The sequence below is a fragment of the Oncorhynchus clarkii genome, chromosome 4, assembly GCF_045791955.1.
Source record: "Oncorhynchus clarkii lewisi isolate Uvic-CL-2024 chromosome 4, UVic_Ocla_1.0, whole genome shotgun sequence".
NCBI lineage: Eukaryota > Metazoa > Chordata > Actinopteri > Salmoniformes > Salmonidae > Oncorhynchus > Oncorhynchus clarkii.
This window is the reverse complement of record NC_092150.1, coordinates 64,290,600-64,307,887: the sequence shown is the minus strand read 5'-3', so window position 1 is coordinate 64,307,887 and position 17,288 is coordinate 64,290,600. Positions and strand designations below refer to the sequence as shown.

The following is a 17,288-nucleotide window of genomic DNA, read 5'->3' as shown; positions in this document are numbered from 1 at the left end:
AAGAACTGAAAACTGCTGTTCACAAATGCTCTCCATCCAACCTCACTGAGCTCGAGCTGTTTTGCAAGGAGGAATGGGAAAAAATGTCAGTCTCTCGATGTGCAAAACTGATAGAGACATACCCCAAGCGATTTACAGCTGTAATCGCAGCAAAAGGTGGCGCTACAAAGTATTAACTTAAGGGGGCTGAATAATTTTGCACGCCCAATTTTTCAGTTTTTGATTTGTTAAAAAAGTTTGAAATATCCAATAAATGTCGTTCCACTTCATGATTGTGTCCCACTTGTTGTTGATTCTTCACAAAATATACAGTTTTATATCTTTATGTTTGAAGCCTGAAATGTGGCAAAAGGTCGCAAAGTTCAAGGGGGCCGGATACTTTCGCAAGGCACTGTATGTTTGTTTATTCCATGTGTAACTCTGTGTTGTTGTATGTGTCGAACTGCTGTGCTTTATCTTGGCCAGGTCGCAGTTGTAAATGAGAACTTGTTCTCAACTAGCCTACCTGTTTAAATTAAGGTGAAATAAAAAAAATTAAAAACACTATGCTCGGTACTAGCTTTGTTGCTAGTACGGAGCATGGTCTAAAAACATGACTGTTATTGGTTAGCCATAATCATCTGTCATTCATTACAGCCTGCGCAACATGTGAATCCCAATGAAGCACAGCTGAGACGAACGCAACACAACACGACTAAATGATGTTTCAATGCTGACCATTACGAGGGCTGAGGTGATGAGAGCACTTGAGTCAGAATGAGAGGATCTATCCATTATTTGCGCAGCGGTCAGGCCCTTCTAATGATGTCTCCAGCTAGTGACCTTTCTCGGCGGGTGTCTGAGACGTGAGGAAGTGTCCCTGCTATCATGTTGCTGTGATGTATGGTGAGGAGCTGCTCTGACTTATTGCCCTTCACGCGCGTTACACAGTGCCTGTTAGTCAGGTACTGCTCCTTCATTTAACGGATGTATCCGAGTGACACTGGTACAATCCGGGCTCTCTAGCATCTCTTATTCTGCAAGTGCCAGGCTATTAATTATGACTGGTTTGCAGCTTGATTTCCTGTTTCATTGTTTTGGATGGATACTTGAGTGTTGGTTGGAAACCTAATGTTTGCGGGTGAGTGTGTGCGTGTTTATGTGTGCGTGCATGAGAGTGTGCGCGCTGTTATCAGTGTGTGTTCCTCTCTGTATTGCAGTTCAGGTCTGGGTTTCTTTGCCATTTCTCATTTATTTTTACTTTCAGGGCTCTTGTTCAGTATTCTAACAGGACACATGGACCAGTGCATGTTGTGTGTTCTTTGGAAAGATGTCCTTCAACTGCAAAAGCTAAAAAAAAGTTAAAAACCATATATTTTGTATAAATAGAAAGCAAAAGAGACCAGAGTTTTGACTAATTAAATGAGTGTTAAATGAGTGTTAACCTTTATCACTCACCTCAGTTGTACACCACCAAACATGTCTTGTTGGAAGCTCTTCATTACTACACTTCTGCCTGTGTCACCAAACCCTGACAGATGCAACAGACAGCCGAACAAGGAGGTGTGGAATCTGGAATCTTTTGTAAAGAGGTAAAGAATATGAGGGTGCTGTGGCAGAGTGTTATTTGTGTGAAAGGGGAGTAATAAGAGCAAGTTAACCAGGATGATTAATGCGCTATCGATCCACTCACCTCTCCTCTCTAAAGCGAGGAGTCTCCAAGCAATCTACAGGTCAATTTACAGTTCTCCTTCACAAGGTCTCCCAAAGGGTCAGAGTGCAACGGCTTGGATGACACAGAATGAAAACATGCAAAGCTGATTCCTTTGCCAGCCAGGTGCCACAGTTGTGCCTCTGCACCTTTGTAGTTCAGTCCTCCTCCACTGACCTGGGACCAGTGAGTGGAATAAACACTTTGGGAGTGTGGCCAATGCAGCGATTACAACTGATAGACACTTAGAGGGAGTTTGTTCGGCCGGGTTATCATTTACAGTTCACTCATTGCCTTTGGTTCTCATTCTACCATTCTACTCTCTCATGGGCTCTATACAAATCTCTGTTCAAACGCCTACAACTGCTTTTCAAACAGAAACAAACAATAATGCGGATCAACAGTGATGAAGTCAAAGTGTGACTGTGGACTAATACAATTATGAAATGTTAGATCATGGAGGCATTAGATTAGATGTGGAGAAATGGATAGGGCATATATAGCCAACCACTTAGCCACTATGTTGGGGACAGCAATGCCATTACAAGCTGTCATTACAATCTTAAAAGACCAAGCAAAATGTTGCCTCGTGAATATCTACCAATTCAGAACTTGTGCCCATGACAAAGAATCTTTCTTCAAGAGTTGTTTCAAGTTTCCTGATTGGTCTCCCTATTATCTTGTCCTCTTCATCCAATTCCTTCTTCCACCTCTATCCAACGAAGAGAACGGAATGTATTATTTTCTCTCCGTCGTTCTGTTCTCTCTCAGACGGGACAAACTGTCAATCTAGGGGTTGACGTAAGCAGGGTTTAGGCAGAGGGACTACGAGAGTCTACCTCTTGCATTTTAATAAACACCAGCCCATTTCAAATTAAAGGGGAGGCAGCAATGGAATGGAGACTCAAGTTATGGAGTTTCTACCGCTGTTTAATGCACTTTTGGATCAATAAACAATTGTAAATTGTTATAGTCAGCAAAGACGTGGTTGTAAAATACTAAGTTAAGATGGCATCCAATGACCTATACTATTCTGTGAGTTGGTTGCCCATCAATATGTCTGATGTAATGGTGTGCGGTATTGAGTTGTTATTCCCAAACCAACCGGCTCCACACGCATGCAAGGTGAACAGTATACCGCACCAACATAGGCATTAGCAACCATTGAAATAAAAGTACAAAATAAATAAATAAATAATTAAATCGTGAATCTGCTAAGAAAAGGCTTGGCATGGTAGTGTCGCACAGCAGCTGAGGGTGTGCCTTAATTACCACAATCAGTGTAATGATAACTAATTAGCCAATTCAAATGAGTTCCTGTAATTTAAAGTCTATCATTGAGATGAACTATTAAGAGTCATCATTACCGTAAAGGTTGCTGTTGTCATTTCTAAAAGGTAATCTAAGCGCCATCTCCAGCAGATGCAGCAGTGTTGGCCGATGAGATTTTTCACATCATTTAAATAAACAGCTCATTACACTGAAACTAATTGATTTAGCACAACGGAATTATGGGACGTACCAACAGGGGACAAAGGACACTGACAGACAATCAAACCTAGACTGAATGTTCAATTTTATTTAACACATGGAGATCAAAGATAAAGAAATAAAAGTCAAACTCATTTTAAAACCTCACTTCAAGTGCTTATCGGGTAAACATTTTGTGGCACTGATTTCTATCTCTTCTATCGACCTCTGCCCTACGTAGATGGTAAACAGTATATAATATTTAACAGTCGTGTTGGAGCAACCAAAGGCTTTAACGATCTCATTCATTATTCAGAGGCGTTCGTATCAGATGGTTCAGCTGAAAGAGAGAGAGATGGGCTGTTTACTAAGACTTGTGACAACAACACGCTGCCTCTCCACGGTCCCTATCAAGCCTCTCAATGAGGAGATTGGACCCACAACATAGATACACTTGGTAAGCGACACTTGTAGCACGTACACAGACCATACACCTCCCATTACGGTTAGGAGCTTATGATCTGTAATGCATTGACGAGTAGAAGTGGAATTAAAAGGTGTGAACAAACAGTCATCATATTGTCTAGTGGAGGTATTAGTAGGGGCTGTATCGGATAGGAGAGGTCAGTAGGTTTACAGGTAAATATCATTATGCCCTTAAGGTTGGATTAATATAGAGAATGATCAGAACATTTCAAGAAGATCCATGAAGATGTAAATAGACAAAGTACGTCAAGCAAGAAGTTAATTACCATGTATTTCATAACATTCTCAATCCGTTAAATAATATGGCATATATACATTATATGCCACTGTACATCTTTAAATACGGCGAGAAATATCAGATCTTAGAGGTTAAAAAAGAAAAACATTTACAGAGAGCATACACAATATCAAATGTTAAACCCGTCTTGAGAATCCTTTACCTTGTTATAACCAGTCCCAGTGCAGCCTGGTGAGTGGAGACTATTGTGTGTCTTAGCACTGCTAGCTGACTCTCTGGGAGATATTGTTCATGTCTGTCAGTACCATTGTTCTGTAACTGCGCTCCAGACCCTCCATGTACTCAAGGTAATTACTCACTCTGAAGCCTTGGATGGGTTCCTCCTGATGGGAATCAAGGGGAGAGAAGAGAACACAACAACTCTGGTTAGGCTCCTAGTCCAGAGCTTAATGGGCTGTGTGTGAGTATGTGTGTGTGGTAAGGAGGGTGGCATAGCAATATACAACCAACAACAACGTGGACTTAACAACCTGTAATAGTGCAGCCAGTATGTGGTATGACCTAACTTAACAACCCCAATTGGATCAAGGCCAAAATGCTAGGGACAAGAAGATAACATTTAATTTGGTCATTTGTACTGTTGGCAATTTACTTTAAGGTATTATAATTACTCTGAGTGACACATCCTTTATGGTGATTCTCAAGTTCACAGACAATGAAAATGAAAAACACTCGGTGTGCAGTGCAAGTGTATTCTGTTTGCTACCTACAGAACACAGCACCCAAAGGGCAAGTTGGCATTTATTGTCATGAATCTTGACCTGGAGGCAACTATGCAGAGTGGTCACTAGCTAGCACAGTCACAAAATCTTAAAATCTGATTTAAACCGAACCTTAACCATACTGCTAAGCCTAATCTGAACGCCTAACCCTAACCTTCAATCAAGATCAAAAAGCACATTTTATTTTCATTACTTTTTCATGAACAACCCTGATCAAACAAGTGCAAAGCTAATTTCACATTCTTAAATTCATGCTTTAAATGATGTAGAGAGGTACAGGTACGAACGAGGTCTTTGTGTCTGAGTACATTGCCAGACATAAGATAGACCTGTTATTTGCAGTATGTTCAGGAGTACATTTACTTAATCACCCTGTCAAAACATGAGAGTGCCGTCATGATAAATGTGAGATTAGCCTGAAGAACATCCTACATCCTGTTTCTTTCTCTGTAGACGCCAATCTTTGTATGAAAATCCATCAAAATGACCAATGCAATTTCCCTTTATCACTTGTCACCCAGAAAAGAGCTGTAAACACCGTCAAACATGTGGAAATAGTGAACAGATAAGAATTCATACAGCAAGAAGGTATACCAACTGTACCGCAGCCTTGATCTTATTGTTACCGTGAGAGAGAAGTAAGTAGGGGAAGAAGTGGACATGTTGGAAGGCACTTTAGAAAATGTTTCGGAGCAGTTCTTTGGGTGATAAAACCTATGGCAGCATTGTGTAATGACAGGCATCTTCTTTAGAATTTTCACAAAGAAAGGCTTTATTTTCAGTTTTTCCATGTAACATCTGAGTCACTGACGATGCTTTTTCACTTTGTGTCTTCCACCGCATCAAGCTGCAGACTGACATCAAGAACAATTGTAACAAGTCATTTCCATTTCAATGTTTTATTGACATGAAATATAGACTCAGAAGGTGTAGATACGTGAAAACCCAACAAACCCATCCGAAGTCCGGCTTAAACCCTTCTCCTATTACTCAAAGTGTGAACCTCAATGAGCATATACAAGATGGCATGTTTCAAACTTTCCAAGTTGAACCGAGGACAGTGAAGCGACTGCGTAAGTGTGTTTCTGTCAAGCTGTATTTGCTACAAAAATGCATGCTACAATTCACCTCAAGCATATCTCCAGATACAGCCATAACATTATCTTTTATTCAAACTACTGTCAGAGGCTGTTGATGGAGCGTGGACTCTGCTGTTATCTGCTGAAGACCCGATTCACTAACCCCAGGTAGACAAACAGACTCACCTTGAGGAAGACCTGCAGGTCCTGGGTCTGTGTGTGCTGCAGGATGTCCTGCTGCAGGTGTTTCAGCACAGCCACACACATGTACACCTGGTAGTCCGGCCCCATCACCACACAGGTGGACACGTAGTGGCAGATCTCAGACCAGTCCAGGTAGTTCCAGAAACACTGGCCTAGCCACTGCACACACATCTGGAAAAACATCCGCCCACACATTAAATCAATTATATAAATAATGTAAACCATGAAATTAGATGGTTGAAGTGATGAAAATAAAGGGCTATGCTTTTTAAAAAATCTAATGAAAAGAGTATTAAGGCTTTGAGGCAATAGCTTTGTGGAGCATGCAGAGTGGTTGTAAGTCTACCATGTGCTTTAATAACTGGGGTTACATGAAAAATAACTGGACAGTCTGACTGACCATAATAAACTGACTTAACACTCTACCTAGGATACTGCAGCACACAGAGGACAAGAGGTAAAAAAAAGTTTTTTAAAAGAAACCTCCCTTTTTCAGGACCCTGTCTTTCAAAGATAACTTGTAAAAATCCAAATAATATCACAGGTCTTCATTGTAAAGGGTTTAAACACTGTTTCCCATGCTTGTTCAATGAACCATAAACCATTAATGAACATGTACCTGTGGAACAGTCGTTAAGACACTAACAGCTTACAGACGGTAGGCAATTAAGGTCACAGTTATGAAAACTTGGGACACTAAAGAGGCTTTTCTACTGACTCTGAAAAACACCAAAAGAAAGATGCCCAGGGTCCCTGCTCATCTGTGTGAACGTGCCTTAGGCATGCTGAAAGGAGGCATGAGGAGTGCAGATGTGGCAAGGGCAATAAATTGCAATGTCCGTACTGGGAGACGCCTAAGACAGCGATGGAGGTTCCGTCATGGTCTGGGGCGGTGTGTCACAGCATCATCGGACTGAGCTTGTTGTCATTGCAGGCAATCTCAACACTGTGGGTTACAGGGAAGACATCCTCCTCCATCATGTGGTACTCTTCCTGCTGGCTCATCCTGACATGACCCTCCAGCATGACAATGCCACCAGCCATACTGCTCGTTCTGTGCGGGATTTCCTGCAAGACAGGAATGTCAGTGTTCTGCCATGGCCAGCGAAGAGCCCGGATCTCAATCCCATTGAGCACGTCTGGGACCTGTTGGATCGGAGGGTGAGGGATAGGGCCAATCCCCCCAGAAATGTCCAGGAACTTGCAGGTGCCTTGGTGGAAGACTGGGGTAACATCTCACAGCAAGAACTGGCAAATCTGGTGCAGCTGGTGGTCACACCAGATACTGGCTGTTACTTTGATTTTGACCCCCCCTTTGTTCAAGGACACATTATTCCATTTCTGTTAGTCACATGTCTGTGGAACTTGTTCAGTTTATGTCTTAGTTGTTGAATCGTGTTATGTTCATACAAATATTTACACATGTTAAGTTTGCTGAAAATAAACGCAATTGACAGTGAGAGGACGTTTTGTTTTTTGCTGAGTTTATTTTCAATGCATAATAATACTATCAAGCTCATATAATGCACCAATAAAAACAATGACAAATCCTAATTGGTTTTCCTGTCAGAATTACCAGTACACTGGACACCCTTTACAGTTCTTTCTAACTGGGCCTCTAAGAGCATGTTGAGAATGCATTGTCTTCTCAAGTTATTTTCAATGACAGTATTTTGAAGGGAAAGAAGTGAATTCAACTTGAACTATTCCGTCAGACAGAGCTAACTCAAGTCCCAGCCTGTTCTGCTAGGCCCTCCACCTCTGCCCACCAACTCCACACTGCAATTTACTCTGTATGTTTACATTCTCTGAATATCTTTCCGAGCAACTTCAAAGGATGTGGCGTAGCTGCAGCTGGAATTTTAACGAGGCACCCAGGAGCACAATAATATCTTGCCATTCCTGATGGAGGAATGAATCTGACCTTCATCCGATGGTCAGATTCATGACGTGATTCCTGATTTGTCATGTTTTCAAAACTCAACTTATTAGGGTATATTTTCATTTATGGCAAAGAATATACTGGATTTATATATAGAGCTGTGATTGGGAAACTGGGAGGAAGTGCATTCAATAGTTTGCACCCAATGACTTTGACTTAAAAGCTATATTATAAACTTTTTTTTTATTGTGAGAGACTCTTTGGCTTATAGTCCCTGTTGACACACATTACGTCTGAGATGACAGTCCGCCTGAAACACTGAGCCAAAAGGAGATGAGATCAAAAGGAAGATTTTTCAAGGTGAACTCTTTGTTTGAGGATGAAAGTTGACGTCAAGGGAATCAACTGTGGCAAGCCGAACAACAGAGGGATTCCGCAGCCTCAGTTCTGAACTTTTATATGGAGAATAAGTACTACTGTCACCTTGAGGAAAACGTATTATGCCGGTTCAAGAAAACTCATTTTCTATCCCATTTTAATGGTCATAAACATGGTCAAAATAGTCCCTTAGGGTGTCCATTTCATTATAATAGCACCCTGACGAGTGAAACATTTGGACGAGTGAAAGGACGGAGGGTGATATTATACCTGGGAGGGGGTAAAACCGGACATCCTGAAGGCAGAGAAAACTAGAGGCACTTCAGTCTTCAGCAGCATCTCGACATAGTGTGCTGTGCATGAGTAGACCGGATGGATGCTAGACTGAGCAATCTCCATGGGCAGGTGAACCTAAAAGGTTTAGAGAAGTTCAGATTTACAATGCATAGTAACTACCGTAACTACAAAAGCCAAGCTCTGTAGGTTAATAGCTAAACTTGCCAAATGTGAACGCCAAACGCCACACAAACAGCAGACAGCGGATTGGTCTGATTTTCACTCCTTAATTTCCTCCAAACAGAATTGTCAGAGCCCAATGCTTTCGGAGAACGCAGTGTGCGTGCGTGCGTGTATGTGTTTCACTGGGTACACTGTGTGAATTTGCTACTATCACTTAATCACTTGTCCCTCTGTTCTTCTAGGTATTGACAGCATCGGCCGCATAAAATTTACAGAGGATTGTGCCGCCACTGTTTAGTAATTCTCCCTCATCTGCGACATGGTGTGCTTACTCCCATCTGTCTGCATACATCCTGATTTGCATGCACTGCTGTTCGGATGGCAGAGCCATGAAGATTTGTAATCAGTTGTACAAACGCTTCCACCATTTCCGAGACATATTCTTACTGCTGAAGCACTATTAACAGCTGAGTATTCAACGTCATCAGCAGCCAGAGATGGCTGTTTCCAAATGTAAGTGGGGACATTGATAATGACTATTCCAGCATAATCTTATCATATCCACCATTTCCATCAAGAAAACACGCAGTATTAAGAATCCCTAGTCTACACAGATACAAACGATAACATAACTCAAACGCGTATGATTTGGCTTGTGGTGCATAAATTGGGTGAGAATATTTAGCATTAAAATGCAACTCTAAAATGCATCTTTCCAATGTATGGCCATACAAATGACAGTATTTCATAAGAATCCAATTTTGCAGCAGGATTCATTACACGCTCCCACCAAATGAAAGACGTGTTTATCTCCTTACATACTTTTAACCGTCCTCTTCCTTGACTACTTCCAGAGCTGCCTGAAAATAGAAGGCAGGGAGAAACAGAGGGAGAGAGCTGGGGGAGAAAAGAGCTACGCTCTATCTGTCAGACTGGAGGCAACTTAGTATTCAGTCCCTTCCTGGAAGAACGAGGGGTGGGCTGCTGGACTCACCGATCCGTGGAGCCTGGCGGGCCAGAGGAAGGCTGATGTGAGCAGGGTGGAGAGGTGGAGGAGGAGGCGGAGTGCTCTCTCCATGTCTCCAGCCATGATGAGGAACACGGTGGAGGCGAACCAGTCATGACCGGGGTAGGCTCCCTGCAGAGTGTCTGGTGGCAGGGAGTTATGGAGAGGCTCTGACAGAGTGCAACATCTGGGCCTGTCAGACTGGACATCACCAGGGCCACTATAAAAACCATACCTAGAGCACCACAGGTCAGTCTCAGCAGGCAGGAGAGGGGTTAAAGATTGAGGGGCCCGAGGCTGGAAGCAGTGGGCCTCCTCAATGTGATTGACAGACACATACTGTAGGGGACTGGACGATGATGATAAACATAGACGTATGAATCTGAATTTAAAATAGAGCATAGTCATATGAGAGGCTCTTATCAGGGAATAAAGAGAGGAATCTCAGCAGAACTTCAAGTATCATTCAATTGACAAAAATGTAAGTTTCTGAAAGCCTCGAGGGTTCATGTTGCGTCCTTGAAAAAAGCAGGTGTGAAATATATTTTCTTCCTTCTGAGAGAAAACAATAGATATCACTTTACTGACTCTGGAATAGTCAGCGGATGCTTAGTCAGTCCCATTGAGATTCGTATGGTTGTCAACATAGCTGATAAGGATACAAAGCTCCGACGTGAATTTGGCTCTCTGTTGAGATAGGAGCTCTTGGCAATGCTTCATCAAAAGACAGAGGTCCTGCTCAGAGTTATCCCTCAGTAAGTTCAGATGTCTCCCATACCTACAAACAAACAGACACAAATTCAAACATTCAGGATCCTACTGTAGATCACACTTTGACTCATCTATTTAACAAATTATGTGGTGTTCAATCAGAACAATTAGGGTTAATAGAAGGATATAATTAGCCTAAATTAGCCTTGTCTTAACGCTCATCTCTCATTAGCATATTGCCCAAAGAGTATGCAATATCTCATTTGAGTTCATAGAACGTTGACCTATTGTTCTAGAATGTCTGCAATAGTGCTGATCACCACATCATTCGGTAATAATCGTTTTTTTGTTATCTTTATTGGCCGTTGAGTACCTGCCCTCTCTGAGAAAATGGCTGGTGCTTACTGGGGAGATTGGAACAAAGCTGGGAGGTTCAGACTTTGAGGATGCAGATGGCGTTACCTGAGAGAGGCCCGAATCCCCAGCTGGTCCACAGACGACAGGCTGCCAGTCTTTATGCCGCTCCCCGACGCTATAAAACAGGCAATAAAGGAACTGGAAATTACCAGGGGTTTACTCACTTGCGCTCCCCAGCCATCAATAAAAATGTCAATTCAATGACTGTGGCAAAGCAAAGCGACTGTGCCTTTGACAATGCTCGCTCATTTGGCGAAATGACTCAAACACTAATCTCGCATCAAGTGATACATTGCAGAGATGATCAGACGAGCGTTCTGTATTCATCATAGAAACCAACGCATGCTTTAATTGAGAAAATGGCCTTGATGAGAGTGAAGTAAATCTGCAGCTCTGTGGAAACTACTCTTCCCTCTTTATTAATATCAGTGCCACTCCATGATTGAAATGACTATCTAATGGAGATGAATGGCTTCTCTCTCCCGTCTGCCATTGTTTCTTCTTGATAGATGAGCCCCTGAGAAAGGCCTGGGAGTGAGGTGAAGGAACTCCAGTAAATTATTCTCCACCAGATAATGGCAGCCCCTCGACATGAGCAAATCGAGCAAAGCATAGCCTGTTGTTAATGTCAATCACAAGCCATGACAGGAGAGGGGAAGAGAGCTAAACCGCACAGGCTATGACAACTGCTCCCCTGATGGACCATTTGGTGAAAGGAATAACTTCACGGAGGAAAGGACAAAAGGGGAAAACAGGGCATTGGAGTGTGTGTGTGTGCATGTGTGTCTGAGGGGGAGATGTAGAGTGTGAGAGAGAAATGGTTTTCTTGACTTTTCAAGTTTCTTTAGACTTTTTCTACGATTCACCCTCCTTTGTGAGCTACAGTACAGCCCAAGAGTTACAGCTCAGCTCTAATGAGCATGTCTCGCAGAAAGAGACTCCAGTGTGTGTTTGAGTTAAGCAAGCGAAGCGGAGAAAGAACACTTCAAATCAAAATCAAATGTAATTTGTCACATGCGCCAAATACAACAGGAGTAGACTTTACAGTGAAATGCTTACTTTACAGTGTAGAGTTAAAAAGTAAGACACATATTTGCTAAATAAAAAAGGAAATAGTAACGCAATAAAAACAATAACGAGGCTGTATACAAGGAGTACCAGTACCGAGTCAATGTGCAGGGGTACGGGGTAGTTAAGGTAATACAGTATGTACATGTGGGTAGGGGTAAAAGAGACAGGGCAATCAGGATATATCATAAACAGAGTAGCAGCAGAGTGTGTGAAAGTGTCTATCTGTGAGTGTGTGTGTATGGCATCAATATGCATGTGTGTATGTGTGTTTTGTGTGTGTGAGCGTATGTAGTGTGAGTGTGTGGGTAGAGTTTAGTGAGTGTGCATACAGCCAGTGCAATGGAGTCAGTGCAAAATAACTAAGATAAATAAATGATAATAAAGGGTCAATGTAAATAGTCCTGGTAGCCATTTGATTAACTGTTCATCAGTCTTATGGCTAGGAGCTGTTCAGGTGCCTTTTGGTCACAGACTTGGAGCTCTGGTACCGCTTGCCATGTGGTAGCAGAGAGAAGAGTCTATGACTTGGGTGGCTTGAGTATTTTTAGGGCCTTCCTATGACACTGCCTGGTATAAATTTCCTGAATAGCAGGGAGTTTGGCCCCAGTGATGTACTGGGCCGTACTCACTACCCTCTGTAGCCCCTTGCGGTCAGATGCCGAGCAGTTGCCATACCAAGCGGTAATGCAGCCAGTCAAGATGCTCTCAGTGGTGCAGCTGTAGAACTTTCTGAGGATCTGTGGGCCCATGCCAAATCTTTTCAGGGGGAGGGGTGATGTTGTGCCCTCTTCACGATTGTGTTGGTGAGTTTGGACCATAATAGGTCCTTAGTGAAGTGGACACTGAGGAACTTCTCGACCCACTCTACTACAGCCCCGTCGACGTGAATGGGGGCGTATCGGCACTCCGTTTCCTGTAGTCCACGATAAGCTCCTTTATCTTGCTGACGTTGAGGGAGAGGTTGTTGTCCTGGCACTACACTGTCAAGTCTCTGACCTCCTCCCTATAGGCTGTCTCATTGTCATCGGTGATCAAGCCTACCACCGTCGCGTTGTCGGCAAACTTAATGATGGTGTTGGAGTCGTGTGCGGCCATGCAGTCCTGGGTGAACAGGGATTACAGGAGGGAACTGAGCATGCACCCATTGGGGACCCCTGTGTTGAGGGTCAGCGTGGCAGATATGTTGTTGCCTACCCTAACCATCTGGTGGCGGCCCGTCAGGAAGTCCAGGATCCAGTTGCAGAGGGAGGTGTTCAGTCCTAGGTTCCTGAGCTTAGTGATGAGCTTGGAGGGCACTATGTTGTTGAACACTGAGCTGTAGTCAATGAACAGCATTCTCACATAGGTGTTCCTTTAAAACAGGTGGGAAAGGGCAGTGTGGAGTGCAATAGAGATTGTGTCATCTGTGGATCTGTTGGAGTGGTATGCAAATTGGAGCGGGTCTGCAATGATGGTGTTGATGTGAGCCATGACCAGCCTTTAAAAGCGTTTCATGGCTACAGATGTGAGTGCTATGAGGTGGTAGTCATTTAGACAGGTTACCTTGGCATTCTTAGGCACAGGGACTATGGTGGTTTGCTTGAAACATGTAGGTCAGGGCTGCCCAACCCTCTTCCTGGAGATCTACTGTCCTGTAGGTTTTCAGTCCAACCCTCTTCCTGGAGATCTACTGTCCTGTAGGTTTTCAGTCCAACCCTCTTCCTGGAGATCTACTGTCCTGTAGGTTTTCAGTCCAAACCTCTTCCTGGAGATCAACTGTCCTGTAGGTTTTCAGTCCAACCCTCTTCCTGGAGATCTACTGTCCTGTAGGTTTTCAGTCCAACCCTCTTCCTGGAGATCTACTGTCCTGTAGGTTTTCAGTCCAACCCTAATTTAGCATATCTGATTCAGCTAGTTAAGGTCATGTTGAGCAGCTAATTAGAATCCGGTGTGTTAATTTAGGGTTGGACTGAAAACCCACAGGATGGTAGATCTCCAGGAAGGGGGTTGGGCAGTCCTGATGTAGATATTACAGACGGGGTCAGAGAGATGTTGAAAATGTCAGTGAAGACAGAGGTGCGCATGCTTTGAGTACTCGCCCTGGTAATCCCTCTGGGCCTGCGGTCTTGTGAATGTTAACCTGTTGAAAGCACTTAAAATTCTCTCACATCGGCTACAGAGAGTGTGATCATACAGTCGTCAGGGGACAGCATGGTTCAGTGTTTCTTGCCTTGAAGCGAGCATAGAAGGAATTTAGCTTATCTGGTAGGCTCACATCACTGGGTAACTCTCAGCTGGGTTTCCCTTTGTAATCTGTGATAGTTTGCAAGCCCTGCCACATTCATGGTATTGATCAGGACTAAAACCCAGAGGGCTCAATGAGAAACACTGACGCACTTCTGCATGTTACCAAGTCAACCATATACTATTAGACATTTATTAACAGAATTCTACAGGAACACATAACGGAACATATATAAGGGAAGGGGTCTCAAACAGTGATAAAGGCATGTTAGCCTAGGTTTGAGGAAACACTAAAACTAAGCTCCAAGAAAACATGAAAATAAAGATTTCAAATCAGCACCAAAGCTTTAGAAATGACAGACCATCATTGGCTGGTCTAAAGTTATTAGCTAGCTCCCATTAATAGATAATGGGCAGTGAGGTCTCATTGGACCCTGAAAATGTTGATGTGTGTTGATAGCATAATGAGGCTAAAAGAACACCAAAGCACTGAGGATCCTTTGAGCTTCAAGGGAAAGTTAGTTAAATAACTAGTAATGAGATGGAGAGAATGTGCTCACTGAACAGTAAATAACCTGCCTTTGGATTTCTGGACAAAGAGCCAGATGTCATGATGGAGCACATTGCATGAGATAAATAATACATGGGAAATGATTATATCACTAGGGAAAAAAACTATATTTGAGTTGGATTGTAAATGTTCCATTCTATATGAGTGGCGGATGGATACTGATTTGTCCTGACATTAGATATCCACATACATTTGAAGTCGGAAGTTTACAAACACCTTAGCCAACTACATTTAAATTCAGTTTTTCACAATTCCTGACATTTAATCCTAGTAAGAATTCCCTGTTTTAGGTCAGTTAGGATCACCACTTTATTTTAAGAATGTGAAATGTCAGAATAATAGTAGAGAGTGATTAATTTCAGCTTTTATTTCTTTCATCACATTCCCAGTGGGTCAGAAGTGTACATACACTCAATTGATTAACTTTTTTTTTTTTTTACATACACTTTAAATTGATTAACTTGGGTCAAACATATCGGATAGTCTTCCAAAAGCTTCCCACAATAAGTTTGGTGAATTTTGGCCCATTCCTCCTGAAAGAGCTGGTGTAACTGAGTCAGGTTTGTAGGCCTCCTTGCTCGCACACACCTTTCCAGTTCTTCCCACAAATGTTCTATGGGATTGAGGTCAGGACTTTGTGATGGCCACTCCAATACCTTGACTTTGTTGTCCTTAAGCCATATTTGCCAGAACTTTGGAAGTATGCTTGGGGTCATTGTCCCTTTGGAAGACCCATTGGCGATCAAGCTTTAACTTCCTGACTAATGTCTTGAGATGTTGCTTCAATATATCCACATAATTTTCCTACCTCATTATGCCATCTATTTTGTGAAGTGCACCAGTCCCTCCTGCAGCAAAGCACCCCCACAACATGATGCTGCCACCCCCGTGCTTCACGGTTGGGATGGTGTTCTTCGGCTTGCAAGCCTCCCCCTTTTTCCTCCAAACATATTATGGCCAAACAGTTCTATTTTTGTTTCATCAGACCAGAGGACATTTCTCCAAAAAGTACGATCTTTGTCCCCATGTGCAGTTGCAAACCGTAGTCTGGCTTTTTTTATGGCAGTTTTGGAGCAGTGACCTCTTCCTTGCTGAGAGGCCTTTCAGGTTATGTCGATATAGGACTCGTTTTACTGTGGATATAGATACATTTGTACCTGTTTCTTCCCACATCTTCACAAGGTCCTTTGCTGTTGTTCTGGGATTGATTTGCACTTTTTGCATCAAAGTACATTCATCTCTAGGAGACAGAACGCGTCTCCTTCCTGAGCGGTATGACGGCTGCGTGGTCCCATGGTGTTTATACTTGCGTACTATTGTTTGTACAGATGAACGTGGCACCTTCAGGCATTTGGAAATTGCTCCCAAGGATGAACCAGAATTGTGGAGGTCTACATTTGTTTTTCTGAGGTCTTGGCTGATTTCTTTTGATTTTCCCATGATGTCAAGCAAAGAAGCACTGAGTTTGAAGGTAGGCCTTGAAATACATCCACAGGTACACCTCCAATTGACTCAAATTATGTCAATTAGCCTATCAATTAGCCTATCATCCTTCTAACCCACTGGAATACAGTGAATTAGTGAAAAGTGAAATAATCTGTCTGTAAACAATTGTTGTAAAAATGATGTCCTAGATGTAGATGTCCTAACCGACTTGGCAAAACCATAGTTTGTTAACATGACATTTGTGGAGTGGTTGAAAAACAAGTTTTAATGACTCCAACCTAAGTGTATGTAAACTTCCGACTACAACTGTAGATGAGGGACTCATCACTAATCATCACTAATTAAAACAGTTAATTATAGATAACAAAACTGCGAATGTGACACCGATAGCAGCATTTTATCATTTGCTCTTTACTTTTGATTGATAAATGTGTCACCACTGGGAAAGCTTCAAGGCAAATTCCACAAAAATGCAAGATGAATCACTCCCTCACAATGCCACACTGACCTATGTAGTCCGCAGGTGGGAAGAAACATTCTGATGGCAAAGCAGAAAGGTACGACACAGCCTTCTCCAGTAGATCAGCCAGGACTGGGGGCGGATACAGGAAACACATCGTGGGATTTAGGAACATCACAGATGCCTTTGAAAAAGCCATCTCTCTTCAATGATAATTCATGCAAGTACAAATTGAGCTGCTTTTACTGTACACACAGCCGGGAAAATAGGAAGGTAATCAAGCATCTTGTTTATCTAATATATGAAGAGAGGAAGCTCTATGTAGACAATTTTTATAATTTAAGCTACATCAAAGGCCCTCGTCCTGGGCGCTTCTTTGTCTCTGAATTAAATAAGAAATCATGAAGTCTCTTACTCTGCACTCCGTGATCCCTTCACAAGAAATAATTCAAAATGTAACTACTTTAGATTGACATTCAGAGGAAGCAATTGAACACACAATGAATCATGACGGTTTCGATGATTAGCAACCAATGAATGACACGAACACCCTCAGAGACCGCAACAGTTGACACATGACAAGTATGGTCAATTACAAGTACAGTAAATGAAAATCTTATATGGGAAAGATAGTAATCTTAACAAATTGGTCATTGATACACAAATTGGTCATTGATACACTTTACGCAGTTATATGCAGAGAGCTATTGGTTCT

At 42.5% G+C, this 17,288-nt stretch overlaps 1 protein-coding gene across 4 annotated transcripts in view; it reads right to left on the bottom strand.

Moving 5' to 3' along the window:
• Positions 1–3,249: 3,249 nt before the first annotated feature.
• Positions 3,250–17,288, bottom strand: part of LOC139407097 (TBC1 domain family, member 32) — a 40,341-nt gene continuing 26,302 nt past the window's right edge. For 2 of the 4 annotated variants that reach the window (XR_011634059.1, XR_011634060.1), the window contains 8 exons: positions 16,622–16,705; positions 10,848–10,917; positions 10,337–10,452; positions 9,663–9,817; positions 8,480–8,620; positions 5,932–6,120; positions 4,087–4,267; positions 3,250–3,500 (listed from right to left, as the gene is read on the bottom strand). Coding sequence is in view for 1 of the 4 variants with exons in the window: in XM_071150493.1 (XP_071006594.1) it covers positions 4,148–4,267; positions 5,932–6,120; positions 8,480–8,620; positions 9,663–9,817; positions 10,337–10,452; positions 10,848–10,917; positions 16,622–16,705 (875 nt within the window). In the remaining 3 variants the exon portion in view is untranslated. Of the gene's footprint in view, positions 4,268–5,931; positions 6,121–8,479; positions 8,621–9,662; positions 9,818–10,336; positions 10,453–10,847; positions 10,918–16,607; positions 16,706–17,288 lie in introns of those variants that run through there. The other 2 variants (XM_071150493.1, XR_011634061.1) reach the window with 2 other exon arrangements.